Source organism: Aethalodelphis obliquidens, unplaced genomic scaffold (genome assembly GCF_003676395.1).
Source record: "Aethalodelphis obliquidens isolate GAN/ISIS:26980383/991018 unplaced genomic scaffold, ASM367639v1 scaffold2, whole genome shotgun sequence".
In the NCBI taxonomy this organism is placed as follows: domain Eukaryota; kingdom Metazoa; phylum Chordata; class Mammalia; order Artiodactyla; family Delphinidae; genus Aethalodelphis; species Aethalodelphis obliquidens.
The window spans coordinates 11,389,109-11,411,856 of record NW_020837946.1 but is presented as its reverse complement, the minus strand read 5'-3'; the positions used below and the strand labels follow the sequence as shown (position 1 = coordinate 11,411,856).

General features: G+C 39.5%; 1 protein-coding gene across 1 annotated transcript in view; it reads right to left on the bottom strand.

Annotated features, from left to right (window-relative positions):
- COL4A4 (collagen type IV alpha 4 chain) overlaps positions 1-14,816 on the bottom strand; it is a 117,909-nt gene extending 103,093 nt beyond the window's left edge. Inside the window, exons 1-3 of the mRNA XM_027119748.1 lie at positions 14,659-14,816; positions 11,074-11,116; positions 2,997-3,074 (exon numbers count right to left, since the gene is read on the bottom strand). Coding sequence (XP_026975549.1) covers positions 2,997-3,074; positions 11,074-11,116; positions 14,659-14,714 — 177 coding nt within the window. The 5' untranslated portion in view covers positions 14,715-14,816. The remainder of the gene's footprint in view (positions 1-2,996; positions 3,075-11,073; positions 11,117-14,658) is intronic.
- Positions 14,817-22,748: the final 7,932 nt, after the last annotated feature.

Genomic DNA, 22,748 nt, shown 5'->3' with positions numbered 1-22,748 from the left:
TATAATATTAATATATTATTATATATTATATATATAAATTTATATAAAATCTTATATTTATATTTTATAAAATATATATATTATAAAATATAATATATATAAAATAATATATAATAATACATAAAATAACATAAATAATAAATATTGAGTGATTGCTTCCTGGTGGTGAATCCACGGATGATTTATTCTGTGCCTTCTAGTTTTCCAGTATTATCTAAATGGTCTATAATAAGCATATATGAATAGTACAATAAAAACTACTATAATTATTCTTTTAAAAAAATGAAAAGGTAGAGGAGTGGGAATATTTAGATTATGTTCAAGGGAGAGTGAGTGGCCCAGCTGATGCAGCAGGAGATGGTCCAACGGGAGGTCACAGTGATTACTGATGAGAACGCGTGTTGAGGCTGGGCTGTGAGCCTCCAGCGGTACAGCGGTGAGATGAAGGAGCCCCCCCCTTGGCACCTGCCCTTTGATGCATCCCAACTCCCCCTCAAACCCCAGCTTCCATCTCCAGTTGAAACCCTCACCCAGCCTGGCACCCAACCCTCGCTGCAGACACAGCAGTTTTGATTTGGGGCTGAACAAACCACTCACTCAGCCATTCAACCATACGAGAGGAATCATTTCCCTCTTAGGAAGGCCTGGCTGTTCCACTCACGGGCTATGCCGCCTCGGGCAGAGCCTCAACCCTCGGAATTCGGTACGTTCCTATCTTTATAGTGCACCTCGAGCTGTCACGGCGGCTCGAGAGATGATGTGCGAGTTGGCTGGTCGCCTCCAAACCACCTGCCGGGTATGCACAAGCCACGTTCCCAAATTCCTAGCTGGAAAACATCACCAGCAACCTGTGCCGTCACAAAGGACCCGTCTGTGCTGGGAAGGGCAGAGGTTGGCGGTGCTCCGCACACAGCTCCCCCTGACCACCCAGAAGCAGGGACGCAGACAGCAGGGCGGGGCGCAGCCCACCCCCATGAGCCCTCCTGACCCACGGCGCTGAAGACTGTGTGATGGGAGAGACAGAGCATCCTCTACACGTGCAAATGCTTACCATGGTTTTAGGGCCCAAGGACACAGAAGACAAAGCACCAGGCAGGTAAATATGAGAAAACTGGGCAGAGGAAACTGCCAGGCTTGGGCAGATTCAAGCCGCCACTAGGGCTCCCAAAAGTTAGGGCTAAAACTGGTGCTTGAACCTGAGTGTAATCCTCTTCTCATTGATCACGGGGCAAACTCAGGGGCTGAGACCAAATACCAGGAGGTGGTTCCTGCCTCTTCCACATACTAGCAAGTTATTTAAAATTCTTGTAAATCCAGATTCCTTGTACTGACCAATGGAAATATTGGTAATAATCCTACTGGCCTCACAGAGTTGCTGTAGGATTAAAGCAGGGTTTCTCAACCTCGGCACTACTGGCGTTCGAGGATGGCTAGTTCTTTCAGTTCTTTCATGTGGGGCCGTCCTGTGCACTGTAGATATTGAAGAGTATCCGTGGTCTGTGACTCACTAGAACCAGTAGCACCCCCCTCCATCCAGCTGTGACAGCAAAAAAAAAAAACGTCTCGACATCATTAAATCAGAGGCCCACACCTAGCCGGCTTCATCAAAACAACTGTCCCCCTTTGTTTTGTGGTGTCCCCATCCCATTCCTGCCACGGAGCTGATCACTACATTTTTCTTGGGCCTCAAGCTCAAAGGGTCTTAAAATCTTGGCACGTTTATAGGGACAACCTCACACAAACGCCAGGCTTTTTTCCTGAGTATTGTGTCCATTGACATGAAAAAAGCTAAAGCACTTCTGCTCTTTTTTAGGGTCCTAACTTTGTTTCCTGGAAATGCAGTTTTTAAATTGTATCATGAAAGTGGCTGGGAAAAGCTCGAGATAAATTCTGATCACCAAAATTTTATTGAAGAAGAAACAAATCCGTTTAAGTAGAAAGCGATCTGCCATAACTTCAGCTCAACAAGGTAGCTGCTTACAGCAAGAACACAACGAAGGACCTGCACATGTGTCACACAACTCGTGTGACGATAAAGCAATGCTGTGGGAGAAAAAATGGTCCTTTCTCTCAGAAAGGTAACATTTCACCTCCTTGTTGACTCATCTTGACTGATTTGTGTTTTTTGAGTGTCACACACAGCCCTGTAGGATCGATTTGGACATGTTTCAAAACGATCACTCATCTGACTCAAAAACTGTCCAAAACTTCTGAAACATACTCTTTTCTTGGAAGATTGTGGGAGTATTTTTAATCAAAAGGATGGTTTGATCTAATACTCCAGCACAGATGAGTTAGTGCCTGCCAATTGCTGCTGTCAGAATATACGAGAGAGGTTCATAAATAAATGTGTAAGAGACCCTATATACTGTAAGGGTTACTGTGCATCTCAGGGCAGAGAATCGGGTGTAGTCATCAAGAGCACCGTCCTGGGTGGACTTAATTGCTCTGTGCTGAAGTCTTCGACACTGCAAAGATGGTACCATAAGATGGGAAGAGAGTTGTTGTGTGGGATCAGTGAGCTAAAGCATTTTGAGCACATAGGACAGTGCCTGGCACATAAGAAGCACATGATAAATGCAGCTCTCACTTCGATTACAGAACACTATTCCACGGGATTTTAATAGGTGCTGTCCAAAAAAGAGTCATGTGGTCAAATGTCTGGAAACACTACTTTAAACAAAGTTAAGTAGGTTTTTTTTTTTTTTTTTTAACTCACTGCAGAATTTCTCAGACAGAGCCTTTAAAATGTTGATATACAACATGAATATCAATAATGGCGACCCGGCATGGACCATTCGCACCAGGATCCTTTCTGTACAAGGTGATTCTACAAAATTTTAAGGGAACAAAACATTATTGCTGAGAGTGGGCAGAACGCTGGACGGAAGATTTCTAGAACTTATTCATCTTGCGTAACTGAAGCTTTATGCCCTTTGATTAGTAATTTCCCGTTTCCCGCTCCCATTTCCCATGCTGATTTTTATATCACTTACCCGAGACCCCTTTTCAGGAAAGCACTGGCAAAGAGAGCAATCTCTTCCCCCGCAGGGACCAATAAACTTCTTTCCACCCTAGAAAGTGAAGAATCTGCTTTAGTTTACCAGTATTCATCACCTCGATGGGTACATGGTACATACCTTATAACAAGCACTGTTGGTTTATCTAACTCATGAGAATGTCACAGTGTAATTTTACCTGTGAAAAGACTAATATTGATATATAAAAAGGCAAAAAACTTACATTGTGGCTTGATAATAAAAGAGTTGATGGTTATGTGAGCAGGATCAAAGTTTATGTGAGCCAGGATTAAAAAAAAAAAAAACTCCTTCTGAAGCTACTCTGCTTTAATCAGAATCTTCCACAATCTCTCTCTCGGTAAGATTTCGTTTACCAAGTTGTGAACAATCTTAGAATGCTAACTATGTAGTTGTGTACACAACTAGACACCACAGTGGTGTCAAGTTTAAATTATAAGCTTGGCTTTTTTTCAATAAGACCCTCTTACTTTATCTCCAAGATCAGCTAGGGTATGTGTCCCACAGGGAGGCCCTCCTGGGTCAGAACTGCAGTCATAGCCTTGGACTCGGATTAAGATTATTCTTCCTACAATTTGCTCCAAGATGGCTCCCTCTAATGTGTGTCTCAACCAGAAGGCTCTTGGACTTGAATAACTTGAGCACTTTCCCCACTTTTAGCTAGCTTTTCTTCAACTCTCTTTAGAGAATGACCCCACAGTCGCATCTCGTCTTAACTTTAACACACACACACGCACAACGCACGCACGCCCCGTGGGAAGAATCAGCCCCTTTTTCTCACAAATTCTATGTATATGGTGAGTCATCAGTCACTTCAATACAGCAGTCCCAGAGGAACTGTTTCCATAAGTAGATCCTCAACGACAGCCAGCATCATGCACCTGCAGTGCAAATGCACTGAGCATTTGTTCACAGACAGGGGTGCACGTTGAGAGGGAGGATGTGGTAAAGCAGCTCTCGGTGCCAGGAGTCGAAGGTGTGGACAGGACCACACGCTTCTATAACCGATAGATCTCTTAAAACTAACGACACTGTAGACTTTAGCCTTTAGACCAACATATAACGGGGAAACATAAAGCAACTGAACCAATATGTACAGTTCTGACAGAAGATGTATATACATAAATATACAAACATACTTATGTACATAAATATACATGAATATACATATGTACACATGAAATACACAAATGTATACATACGAATGTATATGTGATGGGAGGGAAAGGAGTCTGAGCAGCATTCATTTTTCTTTTCAATCATAAAATTAAGACCTCTTTTTTCTTGAAAACTATGAGCAGACACAATAAAAAGCCTTTAACTTAAGCATTAATAAAAAGGACATCTTTATAAACATAATGCTTATGGGTCATTAAAAGTATATAAAAATGCAAACCTTGACAAGAGCCAAGCAAGTAGTTAATTTAAGTTTAAAAAAATGTATTTGAAGTTTCAGAAACATATGCCTCTCGAATTTTGAGGAACCCTGTTATCTATAAATGCAGAAACAATAAGTTCAAAACCCTGATTAGGTAAAAATAATTTTTTAAATGCTCAGGGCCAGGTCAGGACAGCATGAAAGCACTTAAAATAACTAGGCTGAACACTTGGGTTCATTTAAGGTTGGGATTCATTACTATGTGTTCAGTGAAATATCAAAATAACCAGAGAAAAAAAGAAGGTCGGTTGATTAGATGGCTTGAAAATAAAGGCAAGTTTGTTTTTTTTTAACTTAATTGTGCCAAGCATCATTGAGATGTTTGTAGCAAAATTAAATTTCAGACAAGAATCAGTTTAAAGTAGATTAGCAGAATTCTAATAAAGGAACACATGTAAAGCTTTGACTTGGACCAATAAAAGAAAAAAGCGAGGTGATTTCAGTCCCTACAAAGTTCTTCTACATCAGACATATCCCCAAAAACATCACTTTAAAGGGGGGGACATTTATAGAGGAAGAAACTGCACCTCAGAAACAGATTGTATAATCCCATTAAAAAGAGATCAAGGCAATATCTCAGACAAGTCAACATCCAAAATGTAAACCACATTCACTGGGAATACAGTGGCATTCTCAAAAACCAGTGTCATTCTTCTTCAAAGACAAGAAAAGTCACTATCTATTTTAACTCAGATATTTTTAAACAAATATTTGTTGCATAGAAAGTTAAAGAAAATATTTTACTAACTTCCAGATTAGTAATCAGTCTTGCATTTTTTACTTTTATTGGGTTTTTTTGGCGAAACAAATAACATATGCACTTGATAATTCAAACAGTACAAAATAGTGTAATGGAAAAAAGATATTTTATCTTCCAACTCTGGCCCCCGGTTCCCTCCCCTAAAGGTAATCGCTCTCTTCAAACCCGTGTCTGGGCATTTATGAGCATATTTACACAATGATCACACACACACACACACACACACATACTTTTGGTGATTTTTGTCCTTGTTTTATTTTTACCCAAATGGTATATTTCTTTGTACCTTGCTTTTCTCACTTAATCATTCTGAATTAGTACATATGACTATCCACCAAACAAAGTACTATTTAATCAGTCCTTATTGATGGTCATTTCATTATCTCCCTTTTTTGCTATCAAACACTACCTTTAAACTAATATTCTTGTGCATACACCTTTATGCATAAGTCAGAATAAATATGTATGATAAATTCCAAAAAGGGAAATTGCTATGTCAACAGGCATGTGCATTTAAAATCCTGATAGATAATGCCAAATTGCCTTTAATAGAGATTGCATCTATTTATTTCTCTCCCTTTAAAACCCACCTACAGTATAGCCACTCTCTGTGTGAAATCTCTAGAATCTTCGCATACCAGAATTTGGTAGGAAGGTCCAGGAGAGCATAATCTTTGGTTCAGGAGTTATATGCACTTATATGAGACATAAGTAACAAAGGAAGTAAAATTTAGTGCTCTGTAGACTTTTGTAATAGAAAAAAAAGAATGTAATATAAAAGAAACTTAGAAAAGTCAGATAAGAGAAAAAATAATTCACACACAAATATTTCAGTATGTTTCTGTTCATTATTTGAGGTGATTCTCTGAAATGCCTGTGAACTAAGTTGGGCAAATTTTATCATGCCCACTTCCCACAGGAGAAAACTGAGTCTTGAATAGGTTAAGAGAGGAACCAATGGCAAAGCCAAAAACCTAGGGCGACCTATTCTTTAATGCATGTGCTTTTGCTCCTGACTAAAAGGGAAAGGAGAATGCATGGCAACTTTCTATTTTGATTCACTCTGCAAAGACCTATGATAACTTGAAGTCACCGAAGTTGGATCGGGTGGATCCAAGCTAGCGGACGGATAGACAGACGTGTGTTCACTAGCGTGACTTAAACCAGTCTGGCTTTCTCAAGATGAACCTGACTAAAGGCTGCCTCTAGTAGGATTTCCTAGACATGTCTGAAGTTGGGTTTAATAACTTAGATTCTCTAGAGAGGAGGCAGAAGAAAGAGGGCTTATTACGGAATGTTCTAGGCTTATCCTTCTCCAGAATTAAAACGTTCAAATTTAATCTTATACTTCTTGATTTAATCTTGTAATGGCCTGGCTGCTTCCTGCCCACTCTGAAAAAAGTTTTGAAGAAAGGGTTATATTATAAAACAAAAAAAAATCTCTAATACCTATGCAATTTGGTAATCAGTCTTAACTGTAGAATATAAAAGAAATCTTAGAGTTCATCTAATCCAACACTTCATTTTTACAGATGAGAGAATAATCCCAGAGAGTGAATTGTTTAAAAGTATAATAAAGAAAGAAGAATGAACAAAACCCAAAGGTTTTCATCATAAAGGAAGGAAATAAATCATAAAGATCAGAGCAGAAATAAATGAAATAGAGACTAGAACACAAGAGAAAAGATCAATGAAACTAAAAGCTCATTCTCTGTAAAGGTAAACAAAATTGATAAACCTTTAGCCAGACTCATCAAGAAAAAAAGGAGAGGGATCAAATCAATAAATCAGAAATGAAAAAGGAGAAGTTACAACTGACACTGCAGAAATACAAAGGATCATAAGAGACTACTACAAGCAACTATATGCCAATAAAATGGACAATCTATAAGAAATGAACAAATTCTTAGAAAAGTACAATCTGCCAAGACTGAACCAGGAATAAATACAAAATATGAACAGACTAATTACAAGTACTGAAATTGCATGTGTGATTTAAAAACTCCCAACAAACAAAAGTCCAGGACCAGATGGCTTCACAGGCCAATTCTACCAAACATTTAGAGACGAGCTGACACTTAACTTTCTGAAACTATTCCAAAAACTTGTACAGGAAGGAACACTTCTGAACTCATTCTATAAGGTCACCATCACCCTGATACCAAAACCAGACAAAGATATCACAAAACAAGAAAATTATAGGACAATATCACTGATGAACACAGAGGCAAAAATCCTCAACAAAATACCAGCAAACCAACTCCAACAATACATTAAAAGGATCATACACCATGATCAAGTGGGATTTATCCCAGGGATGCAAGGATTTTTCAATATCTGCAAATCAATCAATGTGATATACCACATTTACAAACTGAAGAATAAAAACCATACGATCATCTCAATAGAGGCAGAAAAAGCCTTTGATAAAATTCAACATCCATTTATGATTAAAAAAAACTCTATAGAAAGTGGGCATAGAGGGAACATACCTCAACATAATAAAGGTCACATATGACAAACCCACAGCTAACATCATACTCAATGGTGAAAACCTGAAAGTATTTCCTCTAAGATCAGGAACAAGAAAAGGATGTCCACTCTCACCACTTAACTCAACATAGTTCTGAAAGTCCTGGCAATCAGAGAAGAAAAAGAAATGAAAGGAATCCAAGTTGGAAAAGGAGTAAAACTGTCACTGTTTGCAGAGATGACATGATACTATACATAGTAAATCCTAAAGATGCTGCCAGAAAACTACTAGAGCTCGTCAATGAATCTGGTAAAGTTGTAGGATACAAAATTAACGTACAGAAATCTCTTGCATTCCTATACACTAACAATGAAATATCAGAAAGAGAAATTAAGGAAACAACCCCATTTACCATAACATCAAAAAGAAAAAAAATACCCATGAATAAACCTACGTAAGGAGGCAAAAGACCTGTACTCTGAAAACTATAAGTCACTGATGAAAGAAATCAAAGATGACACAAACAGATGGAAAGATATACTATGTATTTGGATTGAAAGAATCAATGTTGTCAAAATAGCTATACTACCCAAGGAAATCTACAGATTCAATGCAATCGCTATCGATTTACCAATTGCATTTTTCACAGAACTAGAACAAAAAAATGTTTAATTTGTATGGAAACACAGAAGACCCCAAATAGCCAAAACAATCTTGAGAAGAACGGAGCTGGAGGAAACACGCTCCCTGAATTAAGGTTATACTACAAAGCTACAGTAATCAAAACAGTATGGTACTGGCACAAAAAACAGACATAAACATCAATGGAACAGGATAGAAAGCCCAGAAATAAAACCATGTACTATGGTCAATTACTCTACAACAAAAGAGGCAAGAATATACAGCAGAGAAGAGACAGTTTCTTTGATAAGTGGTGCTGGGTAAACTGGATAGCTACATGTAAAAGAATGAAATTAGAACATTCTCTAACATCATATACAAAGATAAACTCAAAATGGATTAATGTGTTGGTGGGAATGTAAATTGATACAGCCACTGTGGAGAACAGTATGGAGGTTCCTTTAAAAACTACAAATAGAACTACCATATGACCCAGCAATCCCACTACTGGGCATATACCCTGAGAAAACCATAATTCAAAAAGAGTCATGTACCAAAATGTTCATTGCAGCTCTATTTACAATAGCCCAGAGATGGAAACAACCTAAGTGTCCATCATCAGATGAATGGATAAAGAAGATGTGGTACATATATACAATGGAATATTACTCAGCCATAAAAAGAAACGAAACTGAGCTATTTGTAATGAGGTGGATAGACCTAGAGTCTGTCTTACAGAGTGAAGTAAGTCAGAAAGAGAGAGACAAATACCATATGCTAACACATATATATGGAATCTAAGAAAAAAAAAAGTCATGAAGAACCTAGGGGTAAGACGGGAATAAAGACACAGACCTACTAGAGAGTGGACTTGAGGATATGGGGAGGGGGAAGGGTAAGCTGTGACAAAGCGAGAGAGAGGCATGGACATGTATACACTACCAAACGTAAGGTAGATAGCTAGTGGGAAGCAGCCGCATAGCACAGAGAGATCAGCTCGGTGCTTTGTGATCACCTGGAGGGGTGGGATAGGGAGGGTGGGAGGGAGGGCGACGCAAGAGGGAAGAGATATGGGAACGTATGTATATATATAACTGATTCATTTTGTTGTAAAGCAGAAACTAACACACCACTGTAAAGCAATTATACTCCAATAAAGATGTTAAAAAAAAATGGATTAATGACCTAAATGTAAGATAGGATACTATACAACTCCCAGAGGAAAACATAGGCAAAACACCCTTTGACATAAATTGCAGCAAAATTTTTTTGGATCTGTCTCCTAGGGTAATGGAAATAAAAACAAAAATAAACAAATGAGACCTAATTAAACTTAAAATCTTTTTCAAAGCAAAAGAAACCATAAACAAAATGAAAAGACAACTTATGGACTGGGAGAAAATATTTGCAAATGATGCTACTGATAAGGGATTAATTTCCAAAATACACAAACAGCTCATACAGCTTAATATAAAAAAAAGCCAAACAACCAAATAAAAAACGGGTAAAAGACCTAAATAGACATTTCTCCAAAGAAGACATACAGATGGCCAAGAGGCACGTGAAAAGATGCTCAATACTGCTAAGTATCAGAGAAATGCAAAGCAAAACTACAATGAGGTATCACCTCACAGCAGTCAGAATGTCCATCATCAAAAAGTCTACAAATAGGGCTTCCCTGGTGGCGCAGTGGTTGAGAGTCCGCCTGCCGATGCAGTGGACACGAGTTCGTGCCCCGGTCCGGGAAGATCCCACATGCTGCAGAGTGGCTGGGCCCGTGAGCCATGGACGCTGAGCCTGCGCATCCAGAGCCTGTGCTCCACAACGGGAGAGGCCACAGCAGTGAGAGGCCCGCGTACAGCAAAAAAAAAAAAAAAAAAAAGTCTACAAATAATAAATGCTGGAGAAGGTGTGGAGAAAAGGGAACCCTCCTACACTGCTGGTGGGAATATAAATTGGTTCAGGCACTATGAGGAACAGTATGGAGGTTCCTTAAAAAACTGAAAATAGAGTTACCATGTGATCCTGAAATCCCACTTCTGGGTATTTATCCAGAGAAAACTCTAATTTGAAAAAATACATGCACCCCAATGTTCATAGCAGCACTATTTACAATAGCCAAGACATGGAAGCAACTTAAATGTCCATTAACAGATGAATGGATAAAGAAGATGTGGTAAATATATATATATATATATATATATATATATATAATGGTATATTAGCCATAAAAAAGAATGAAATCATGCCATTTGCAGCAATATGGATGGACCTAGAAATTATCATACTAAGTGAAATAAGCCAGAGAAGGACAAATATATGATATCGCTTATATGTGGAATCTAAAAAAAATGATACAAATGAATTTATTTACAAAACAGAAATAGACTCACAGACACAGAAAACAAACTTATGGTTACCAAAGGGGAAAGGAGGGGAGGGATAAATTAGGAGTTTGGGATTAACATATACACACTACTATATATAAAATAGATAACCAACAGGGACCTACTGCATAGCACAGGGAACTATATTAAATATCTTATAATAACCTATAATGGAAAAGCATCAAGATATAGATAGATAGATAAACAGAATCACTTTGCTGTACACCTGAAACTAACACAATATTGTAAATTAACTATACTTGCATTTTTTAAAATGGTTAAAAAAGTATAATAAAAATGATTCATTCAATACAGTGAATTTTCAACATGCAATCAGAGCTCATTAATGGACTTACCCCGTACGCATGTTGTACAGAAAAGAGAATAAGTACGAGCAACCTACGAAAAAGCAAAAACGCAGATTAATTTAAACTGCTGGTTTTAATGCAAAACAAACTAAAAAGAAAAAGAACACAAGAATTAACTCCAGAAACCTTTTTTTTTAGTTTCCAATAAGGTTACTGTCGCCAGTTGATTGTCACAAGTGACAAGATAAATGTTATCCTCTCTCTGGGTATCATCACTACATTTCCTCCTTTTAATCAGTCAAGTACTCACAACCTTTGGTGTGGTCCTCATTGTGCTGGGTGCGGTGGGGACACTTGGAAGGTGAGACCTGGATGGACGGATGATTGGAGGGAGACGACTCTCATAATGAAAACTAGAGGAGATCTGGAAGGAGGCAGCCTTGTCCAGGAACTGCTGCAAAGACTAGTGTATCCTGGATGCTGTTAAGTGGAACCAGCCGGAAGGAGGGAGGATGGAAGAAACCTAACCGGACTGGGGAGATGGTTTGGGAAACAATACGAACAAGTCAGGGGAGAGTTAGGTAGTTCAGGGTCTTATAAGTGAGGGAGAAATCCAACTGGGGTAACATCATTATTATAGAGAAATTTTAACAGGAAAGATGCAAGCAAAAAAAGACTGAATGTGTGTGTCCTACCCCAATTCATATGTTGAAATCCTAAGCCCCATGTGATAGTATTAGGAGGTGGGGCCTTTGGGAGTATTAGGTCATGAGGGTGCAGTCCTTGTGCATAGGATTATTCCCCTTCTAAAAGGACCTGGAGAGCTCTCTCTCAGTCCTTCTCCCATGTGAGGATACAATGAGAAGCCAGCAGTCTGCAACCCAGGAGAGCGTCCTCACAAAAACATGCCCATGCTGATACCCGGATCTCAGACTGTCAGCCTCCAGAACTGTGAGAAATAAATTTGCATTGCTCATAAGCCCCCCAGTCGATGGTATGTGTCACAGCAGCCTGGAGTGACTAGGACAACCACTCAAAACTGCATATGTCTGCCTCGGGCTTATGACTGTCCAAGAGCTTCCACATCCGTCATCGCATTGAATCCTTAAAACAGAGCTTGGATGGGAGGAGAACTGGGGTCCAGACTCGGGCTGTGATTTCTCTGCCACCCTTGTCCCTTTTTTCGTGTAGAGCCTTCTCCTCTCTGAAACCTCCTGTCCAAAGGAGGCTTATTTCTCCATCCTCGGCTCCTTTTTCTTGCATTGAGATGCTGATAAGCATTACAGAAACCTACAGAGCCGTGCCTCTGCGTGAGACCCAGGCTAGGAGATGGGAGACTGCGAGTGGGTCCGGCCCACACTAAAGTCCCCCTTCTCCGCGACCCTTCTCTTGGAATTCATGACAATTCCAGTATAGGCCAGGGTGGCATTTCAGTGTAGTAATGGAGTAAATCAGAAAAGAAAAAGGGGAAAGACGTGTTAAATAGAGGGAATAAACTGTTTTAAATCAAAAAGTATTTACAACAACTGTTGTTTAATCAGGTCGTTATCCCTTTGGACATTTGTAAATAAGGACAGGTTACATCTTATAGCAATTTTGGCCTCCGTATATATAGTCTCATTAAAATTGTAGGCAGCGTAGGTTTTTCCACATTTTACACCAGAGCAAACTGACTCAGAAATGTTGGATAACGTGCCCAAAAGGCTGTAGGCAGAGTGGCTGGGAGGTGGCACTCGGACAGATCGGAATCCCTGTGACTGTCCCTTCTCCCCCCACCCCATCCCCCATTTGTTCCTCCCGCTGCTTAATATATTTAAAAATAAGGCAATTCCTTTTTTTTTTTTAATAAGCAGGTTTTTAAAAAAATAAGGCAATTCTATTTTTTATGTTTTTTTTTTAAATTATAGTTGATTTACAATGCTGTGTTAGTTTTAGGTCTACAGTAAACTGATTCAGATATATATATACACACATTCTTTTTCAGATTCTTTTCCAATATATATTACAAGATACCGAATATAGTTCCCTGTGCTACACAGTAAGTCCTTGTTGATTATCTAATTTTATATATAGTAGTGTGCATCTGTTAATCCCAAAGTCCTAATTTATCCTTTCCCTCTCTTTCCCCTTTGGTAACCATACGTTTGTTTTCTATGTCTGTGAGTCTGTTTCTGTTTTGTAAATAAGTTCATTAGTATCATTTTTTTAGATTCCACATATAAGCAATATCACATGATATTTGTTTCTCTCTGTTTGACTTCACTTAGTATGATCATTTCTAGTTGCATCCATGCTGCCGCAAATGGCATTATTTTATACTTTTTTATGGCTGAGTATTCTATTGCATATATCTACACCATATCTTCTTTATCTATTCATCTGTCGACGGACACTTAGGTTGCTTCTATGTCTTGACTATTGTAAATAGTGCTGCTATGAACACAGGGGTTCATGTTACCTTTTTGAATTAGAATTTTCATCTTTTCCAGATATACGCTTAGGAGTGGGGTTGCTTTTTTTTTTTTCTTTAAAGAACAATTCAAAATTAAGAGTACTTTGCAGTTTGCTTCACATTCGCTCCAAATAAATAAGACTTGGCTGCATTTCTGAAAGAATTGCATCCTCCCTCCCATCCCCCTCTCTCCCTTCACTGCCCATCACTACATATTCATCAGCTCCAAAACTTCTCACATTTTTCACTGTTTAACATTTCCCTGTCTTAATTCCCAAAATTTTTTTTAGTCACCTCGAATGATCTCATATTAGTTTCCTACTGCTGCTGTAACACATGACCACAAACTCAGTGGCTGAAAACAATACAAATTTATTCTCTTAACGGTTCTGGAGGTCAGAAGTCTGAAGTAGGTCTCACTGGCAGAAGATCAAGGTGCTGGCAGGGCTGTGTTCCTTCTGGAGGCTCCAAGGGAGACTCAGTTTCCTTGCTTTTTCCAGATTCTAAAGGCTGCCTGCATTCCCTGGCTCATGGTCTATTCCACCTTCAAAGCCAGCGGTGACCAGCTGAGTCTCTCCCTTGCTGCAACCCTCTGACCTCTGCTCTTTTCATCACATCTCCTTCTCGACTCTCACTCTTCTGCCTTCCTCTTTTGCTTCTAGGGACCCTTTTAATTATACTGGGCCCACCCAGATAATCCAGGATAATTTCCCCATGGCAAGGTCAGCGGATTAGCAACCTTAATTTCATCAACAACCATAATTCCCCCTTGCTACACAGCAGAGCACGTTCAGAGGCTCTGGGGATTAGGGTGTGGTCATTATTCTGCCTACCCCACTCATGAAGTGCATTGTCCTAACTCTCCTAGTTATAGGGACCCTGCTGCTCTGGACATATGAGAAGGTTTTTGCTATTCAAACCCAGAGAATAGGAGAGCAAGAATCTGTAGCCTTGTGCATCCTCCCACTGGGTGATCATGTGGGTGCAACTGGCGGAGAGGAGAGAGGACTGCTGTTTAATAATAAAAATGAATCACAGAATGGCAGCAGGCATAATCCATAGATTTCTGGAACAACTGGGCTTTTTGACATGTGAAGCATTCAGATAATTTACACCTGCAGAACCAACCTTTAGGGGAAATTATTAAATAAAAACCAGTGATCGTACTTGAGGACACTCACCAGGAATCTGTGGCCAAGGGCTTGATCCACCTGAAAGAGCGCCTTACCAATGCCATGTGCACGAATTACTTCATAGTCAAATCTTGGTACTTAAAAAAAATTCTGCCACTCTTCTCTTCCAGAAGACTCTCATCTACAAGTGAGGTTCTATGTCCTGGGTTTAAAGTCTGTATGTGTTAAATATAAATATATCTCTTAAAACAGAGTATGCATTATAATGTTGAAAATAATTACTTTCATCATTCAGAGTCAGTGATGGAAATATTTTCTAAAGGGGAACTTCAACAGTGTTTTGACATAACAATCTTTTCTTAGCAATGGTTAAACTGAATACTTAATTTTTAATTCTTAGAAGTAAAAATATTCTCAAATTCTTTACAGCATAAATATATTTTTGAGAAATGAAAAGATATATGTATGTAATGCTTGTACAAAAAATATTGCTTCATTTTGCTAAGGGGAATTTTCTTCTATTTAATCTTTTCTCTTAAAAATCCAAGCTACAATTCTTTCAAGTGCTTTTTTTATTTTTTGAAACTAAAAAGGAATCCCCTAGTATAGAAATACACATTTTGCCTACATACAGCAAATACATATAAACATGTTTTTATGTAAAATGGTACAACATTCTGGCAGGTCGTCAAAAAGTTAAACATAGAGTTACCATATGACCCAGCAATTTCATTCCTAGGTATACACCCGAGAGAACTGACAGCATATGTTCACACATAAACTTGTACATGAATATTTACTGCAGCATTATTTGTAATAGCCAAAATATGGGAACGACTCACTTCAACTGATGAATAGATAAGCAAAACGTGCTACATCCATACAATGGAATACTATTCGACCATAAAAAGCAATGAAGTACCAATCCGTGCTACAACATGGATGAACCTTGAAAACATTATCCCAAGTGAAAGAAATCACATACTGTATAATTCCATGTATATGGAATGTCCCGAATAGGCAACTTCATGGAGACAGAAGATAGATTAGTAATTATCAGGGGTTGGAGAAGGGGAGAGTTGGGGTGATGGAAATGTTCTGGAACTGGAGAGTGGTGATGGTTGCACAACATTCTAAGAACACTAAAAACCACTGAATTATAAACTTTAAAAGAGTAAAGATGGGGTGTTTTATTTTGTTAACTTTATCTCAATTTTAAAAAAGAAAAAATATTTTGACTCTAAGAACTGTATGCTTTGATAAAAGATCTCTTTGGCCGAACGAACTGAAATGTCTCATCTTTAAAACTTTGGCTTCTCTGAAGACCTGTATCTGTAAGAATTGGGTAGAGAGAAGGAAACTGGGAGTGTAGAATGTTACAAACTATTTTTAAACTTCTGGATAAAATCTGGATAAACTAACTCAGTGTTGCATTTATGAAAGACTAGTTTTCCAAGTAAGTGGTGGAACAACATTCCATGATAGTCTCAAAACCAAGTAGAAACAGAATCACTTTGAGTACCTAGATCTTCTCCCATCCCTAAATCCATCATTTAAAGTATTTTTTTACTTGCATTCCAGAAGCAAGTCTCAGTAAAACAAATTATTGTTTTATGAGGAATACACAAATTGGTTTGAATCATTCAAAATGTATTTGATATTTTAAACAAATAGGAAACACGGTCAAAACTTAAAGAAAACCAGAGGTATTTGCATTTTAACCAAAAAATAGATACATCATGCAATTAGTCTCCAGACGTATTGTGATAAAGCATGCATCAAGGGGATTTTGTTAAAATAGTGTGTTGCTGTGGTCACCTTTCAGAGGAAGAATGTCTGATGGTGGCCCTAACATCTAGGAGAGTCTCAGTACATTTTAATTGAAAAGATGGCTGGGTGGATAGATGCATGAATGGACAGCTGAACCAACCTGCAGGAACCTAACTGGTCTCCCATTAGTCAGTGGGACTGTCCAATGTGAAAGGACATTAACTAACAGTGAGAGGACACTGCTATGCTGGGAGTAGCCAATGCATTCCCATCACCATGCACTTAGTTACTATATAAGCTCTATGACAATAGGGATTTCATCTTTTTTTATTCACACGTTTATCCCCAGTGCCATAACAGTCTCTGAAATATAATAAGTACCCAATGTATATCTGTTGGATGAATGGACTTATAGAAGACACTCTGGGACCTTTCAAATGTGAATCAAATATATTTAATAGGGGGTGTAAGATGAGGCTAATTTTGAATATACAAGACGGTAGAAGAAGGGAGAATGAAGGAGATGGAGAGAAAAATCATAATGGCATTGGAAGAAGTAATGAGAAACCAACACTTACTGATTATACGTAGGACCCTCTGCCTAGAGTGTTGCCCACAATCAAGTCACCTCTTTTCACCACAGTTTAGCAAGAAAAGTATTATTTTCATTGTGTAAGAAAAGCAAACTGGGGAATTCCCTGGCAGCCGTCCAGTGGTTAAGAACTCCGCGCTCTCAATGCCATGGGCCAGGGTTCAGTCCCTGGTCAGGGAACTAAAATCCTACAAGCCCCACAGCACGACCGGAAACCAAAAAAAAAGGACATTGGATCAATTTAATTAATTGTGCAAAGTTGCAGAGCTACTAAATGGCAGAATCTGGATTTCTGGACTCCAACATATGTCCCTTCTCCCAACTGACACCCCAGCCTTCAGACTTTTCTGCTCTCAAACTCCCATTAGAATTTTGAAAAACCTATTTGAACCCTCTCTTCCTTTTTTAAAGTTAACATATAAAATCTTTAATCTTTTTATTGCAAGGAGTATAATTTGGAACATTGTAAATGGTTACCTATAAAATAAAACTATTTTATAGTTTTTAAAAAACTATAAAAATAAAAAACTATTTTTTATAAAAAATAAAAAACTATTTTATTGTTTTTATTGCAGCACTATTTTAGCTGTAGCCAGTACATCACAATACCAGGCAATCTGATTTTCACCAACATCAGTATAAAATATATGCACATGGTTTTTAACATTATTTTTCTTCATGATTTTGTCTTTCCATTCCACTCCCCCACATATATCCTTGTGCAATATAATTTTATACTTGAAAATCATATTGATCACCCCACACTACTTCTCTGCAACAAAAATACATATAAATTCGATATTTTTTTAATTTCTTATAATCACAAATCTCTGAATCTTAAAAAAGATTTTTCTCCCGGATTGACTTATTGTTATGATGATTAGTAGTATATGATTCATCAAAGACATAAATAAATTTAAATCTTTATAAACAATTACTAAACATTAAAAGTGAAATTATATTGGAAATGTCATTGGCAATGAAAGAAGTGGGCTCTTTTGTTTCTCAGTTAGTTTATTTAGCCCTAGAGTAATAATACTTCTTACTGGAATGAGGTTCAGCAACAATGTTACTTCCATTTTAATTTTTAAAGCTGTAAAGCCTAATAAAACTTATTCACAAAGTTCAGAAGTTATGAATGGAAGGAATTTGTAACACAAATGTCACTCAATTCTGAGAACTTCTCTTGAGTTGTATATCAAAAGCAATATAGAATTTATCCTCGGGAATCATTTTGAAAGATCTACCACTTGATAGAGTCCTCCTTCAATCGTGATGAAAACAGAAAGTGGGAAACCAAGTGGCCCAGGGGATGTGCAGCCCAGAAGGTAGATGCTTTCTGTTCTCAACACCCTTCATCCGGCCCCACAAACAGTCTGGACAAAGCAGGCTGGTAACATTTGGGATGGATGGGGCAGAGGGATGGGGTGGAGGTATGCCTTTCTTTTGAAAAGTAGAAGGACAGTTGTGAAAGCGGTGGTGAGAACCTAGTCCAAAGGCCCATTTTCAGATAGAACAACCCTAAGAAATAATATCTGTAACAGTTGAGAAATTAATTCCTTTAATTACTTGTCCAAGCTGCTTGCATAACTTTTAAGAATCTTTTGGTCTCCCAAGGGTACATGTACCTCAGTTTGGGGCTCTGTGCTTTAGACGAGCTGCAAAAAGGAAAACCACTGCCTTGTTCACTGTTTTACCTAGAGAAAGCCTAGCATGACTACTTGCTCATTCCACGCATCTGTCTAGCCTGAAAACAAAGCTACAGAGGAGTTGCAGAGACTTTAGGACTGTTCTCCAGCCTAGGGTGCAGCTCCTAGGTCACAGCTAAGTAAAGGCCCATCTGGCTGTCAGCTAGACACCGTGAACAGCGGTGTGTACAGCACTCTACAGTTCCCAAAAGGCTGTCACACATGGTACCCACAACAGTCTACGAGGATTTCCTTTGTTGCAACTGCCTGTGTTAAGAGCAAAAAACCTTTGGTCTCAACCATGCTTTTGATGACACCAAATAAAAACACCCCAGAACAGCATCCCTCTAACTTATCTTCTCATAAATAAAAGGCTGTCATCACATAGGAGTGGCCAAGACAGTATGTTTCTAATTGGAGTCTATCAAAAAAAAAAAAAAAAAAAAAAAAAGCCTAAACAACCCAAATGCAATGCCACTAAAACATATAGAAACAACAGCTCTGGGAGAATGCCTACCTTGGAAACTTTTTCAAAGCTTCTGTACCTTTCAAAGGGTGTGCTTTATTCTGCCAACTGTTATTCTCAAGAAGGGAGTGGTGAGTGCTATGGAGTGCTGTATCAGAGCCCCCTAAGTCCCCACCTTTGGCTCTTAATTGGGGGCACGACCAGGTTTTCACCACCTGATTCCATCTCCCCAGGCACACGGAAACTTGGGGAATAACCAAAGCTTGACCCAACCCAGAGCTTGGCTTGGTAACACAGAACTCTGGGCCAGAAGATGGTACAAAAACATCTTCTGAACCAGTCCTCTGAAATTAGGACACTGAGAGAAGAAAGGGAGATGAGGGAGGAAGGACGCATCCAGTACATCCTGAAGTACAGCCAGGCGTTAGAAAACTGGGACAAGTCAAGGCCAAGTGCAAGCCCGAGTTTAGAGGAAACAGATAAGCTAAGTAATCAGAAAAAGCTGTTTCCAAGAGAGGAAAACGTAAAAAGAGAAAGACAGATGGTCTCATGAGAGGATGAAAAAACCGGCTCCTTCCCGAGAGCCCCCCCAATTCCTGACGCAGTCTTGCAGTCAATTCCCTTTTCTTGAGCAAATTGACCTCTCAAGCAGCAGAGTCCGATAAAAAGCACTGTCCTCATCACAGCTGCTCCCAAGGCTGAGACATACCTCAGGGAGCTCATTTGAAGCCACCCACCCGCAACAGGGAAGCTGAACGTCCGTGCCCTGGGCCTTTGACATCCATCTCCCTCACTGACCAAGTCCACAGGCTCTTGCCCAGCAGTGTATTTATATCAGTAATTTCTAGCATGCATATTCAGCAGATATCATTGTGTTCTCTTCCTCCAACTCCCTGGGATTATTTTTTTTTCTTCACTCCTTTATGAAAATTCCTGGACTCCAATTCCCCTGGGACTGCTTAGGAGTCTGTGCCCAAAATTTTCCAAAGGCTAGGTCTGGGAACAGGATCTGAGATCTTCCAAATCATTCTCTGTACCATGGGGAATTTGTTTTCTCTGCAACCCAATCTTGAATAGAAATACACCGTGCTGGAGTTCTCATCAATTGGGGGATGGGCGGGGGGCAATGGCCAAGATTGGAGGACCAGATAAACAGGAGACTGAGGAGTGGAATCTTCTAGTCACAAAAGGTAGCAGAAACATAATGTCTTTTCTTTTCCCAGGTAACATTAAGTCTCTGAGCCCTTTTTAACAATATTTGTTCTTTCAGGGAAATCATTTCTTATTAACTCACTGACTACATGGTCTTTCCTTTGACTTTCTGACACTGAGCTATCTGAAGACTCTCTTTCCAAGCCTAAATTTTTTGGATGGTCTGAACACCTATTTTTGTATACCTTTATCTTTCCAAAATAGAATTCCTAAAGGCTCAGCTTTTGTAAAGATATAAGCAAGGGGCCTCAGGGGTTAGAAAAACGCTCCCAGAAAAAGAATGGCATGCCTGGTGGCTGGATATCTACTTAGAGGCTCATGCTTTCCCTGTTAAGTCACCTGACCTTTTCCCAACATCCAAGTTGGTTACTTTCTAAAACCCCGTATCTTTGGGTTGACTCTACCTGCAGACTTTCAAAGCCTTCAGGTTGATTTCAGCTTTTTAGCGAAAACAGTCAATCCCGTCAAACATCACAAGGTTTTGAAAGCAAGTCACGAATCTGTGTGGTCCATGCACTACTGGAATGTGGCTGGAGCATCATGTTCCCTGAGAAGGAACCGGGGAAAACTTGAGAACTGCTCAAGTAAATTCTTGAGAATATCTCTAAGTTCCAATGTGAGCTCCAATCCAGAATGTTGCTGGATTCCGGCCAGGCTTGCCCCCGCCTTGCCTTCCCTCTAGGTTCAGCTGAATTGTTTGAGAGTGCTGCACAGGCCTCAGTTGACCTTGGAGTTGACTTTGCTAGTCCAGGGCCAAATGGACAATATCTCAGCTAATCCACCATTCTGCCAATATAGGCTTTTATTACCATTTTTCTCCATGAGGTCTCCTCCCCAAACCAACAGAACATTTGACCACAGTCTTAATAATGTCACCACGTGGGAAACACATGCAGGTGATATAGGTTCCACAAATACACAACTGATTTTCAAAACCAGATGCTCCCTTTACCTCCAAGTTAAGAATGACATTCTTAACTCAGAATGCTGGATGTCTCTTGTCAAAAGCACTACTCCCCCAGGTTATTCTTGGTCTGTGATTTTACCTGCAGGGGGAGCGACTCTGGATTCCCTAGACCTTTCAGACCTCTGAGAGCTGCCTTTGGAGTAAGCTCTGGCAGTAACAGCCCTTGATTCCACTGGGAAGTGCCCACCCGCAACCAACGTACTGAAAGGCTCGCATTTGCTTTTGATGACGTCTTCCCTCCTCCCTAGAGACCCGCTGCCTTCTTCTCCTGGTACCTTGTGGTCTCGTGGTGAGGGACTGAATGCAGGACTGTAGAGTTACAAAGATTTGTGTTCAGATCTTGATCACTTACCAGTATAACCCTGAGCAAGTCTGTACCCACCCTGAGCTCTTGATTTCTCAGTATGTAAAATGAATGCTTGGGAGAATTACTTGAGTCACAATCCGTGCCTAGCACAGTCTCTGGCATGTGGTAGCAGCTCGATAAATGTTTATTTCCTTCCTTCCTAATTTGCCATGCGGGCAAAACGAGCTCCCGATAAATTAGAGAAGGGTTAGAAAACTGGGAACTGGGGCAAGCCTGGCAGACCTCAGGAGGGGGGCAACACTTGATCTGGGAAGGAAGGAAGATCTGGGCAATTGGAAGGAGAAATAAGCTGTGACAGTCTCTCCTAAAGTACCTTTGATAACGTCAGGAGAAGTTACCCAGAGGGATGACTCTTCAGTTGGTGTAGAAGAAGGTATACAGGGGGACAAGTCTAGTCAGAATCAGAGTTAACTGGACTCTATGAGGACTCTTAGGAAAAGGTCAGTATCTGGTTTTATCAACCAGAAAGCCATCATCATCTTCCTCGCCGTAAGAAATTATAATAAGCAGCATTTTCAGCAGGCAACTTATATGCTAAGCCCTGTGCTAAAGCTTTAACACAGATCTTCAATCTTCACAATAACCCCACAAGGTAAGTAATATGACTATGTCCTTTTACAAATAATGACAGTTAGTATGAGACATTTCCAGGGCTCAAACTCTAAAGTTTCTCTTATTAACCACTACACTGCACAGCTTCAAAATTTATGGGTAAGTTTTGGGGAATTCATCTCCGGAAAGAACAACTTTAGCCTTCAATATAGTAGTAGCAGGGAAAGTCATTTATAAATGCAACAGTGCACTGTGGAATAAAGACACAGACCTACTAGAGAATGAACTTGAGGATATGGGGAGGGGGAAGGGTAAGCTGTGACAAAGCGAGAGAGAGGCATGGACGTGTATACACTACCAAACGTAAGGTAGATAGCTAGTGGGAAGCAGCTGCATAGCACAGGGAGATCAGCTCGGTGCTTTGTGACCGCCTGGAGGGGTGGGATAGGGAGGGTGGGAGGGAGGGAGACGCAAGAGGGAAGAGATATGGGAACATATGTATATGTATAACTGATTCACTTTTT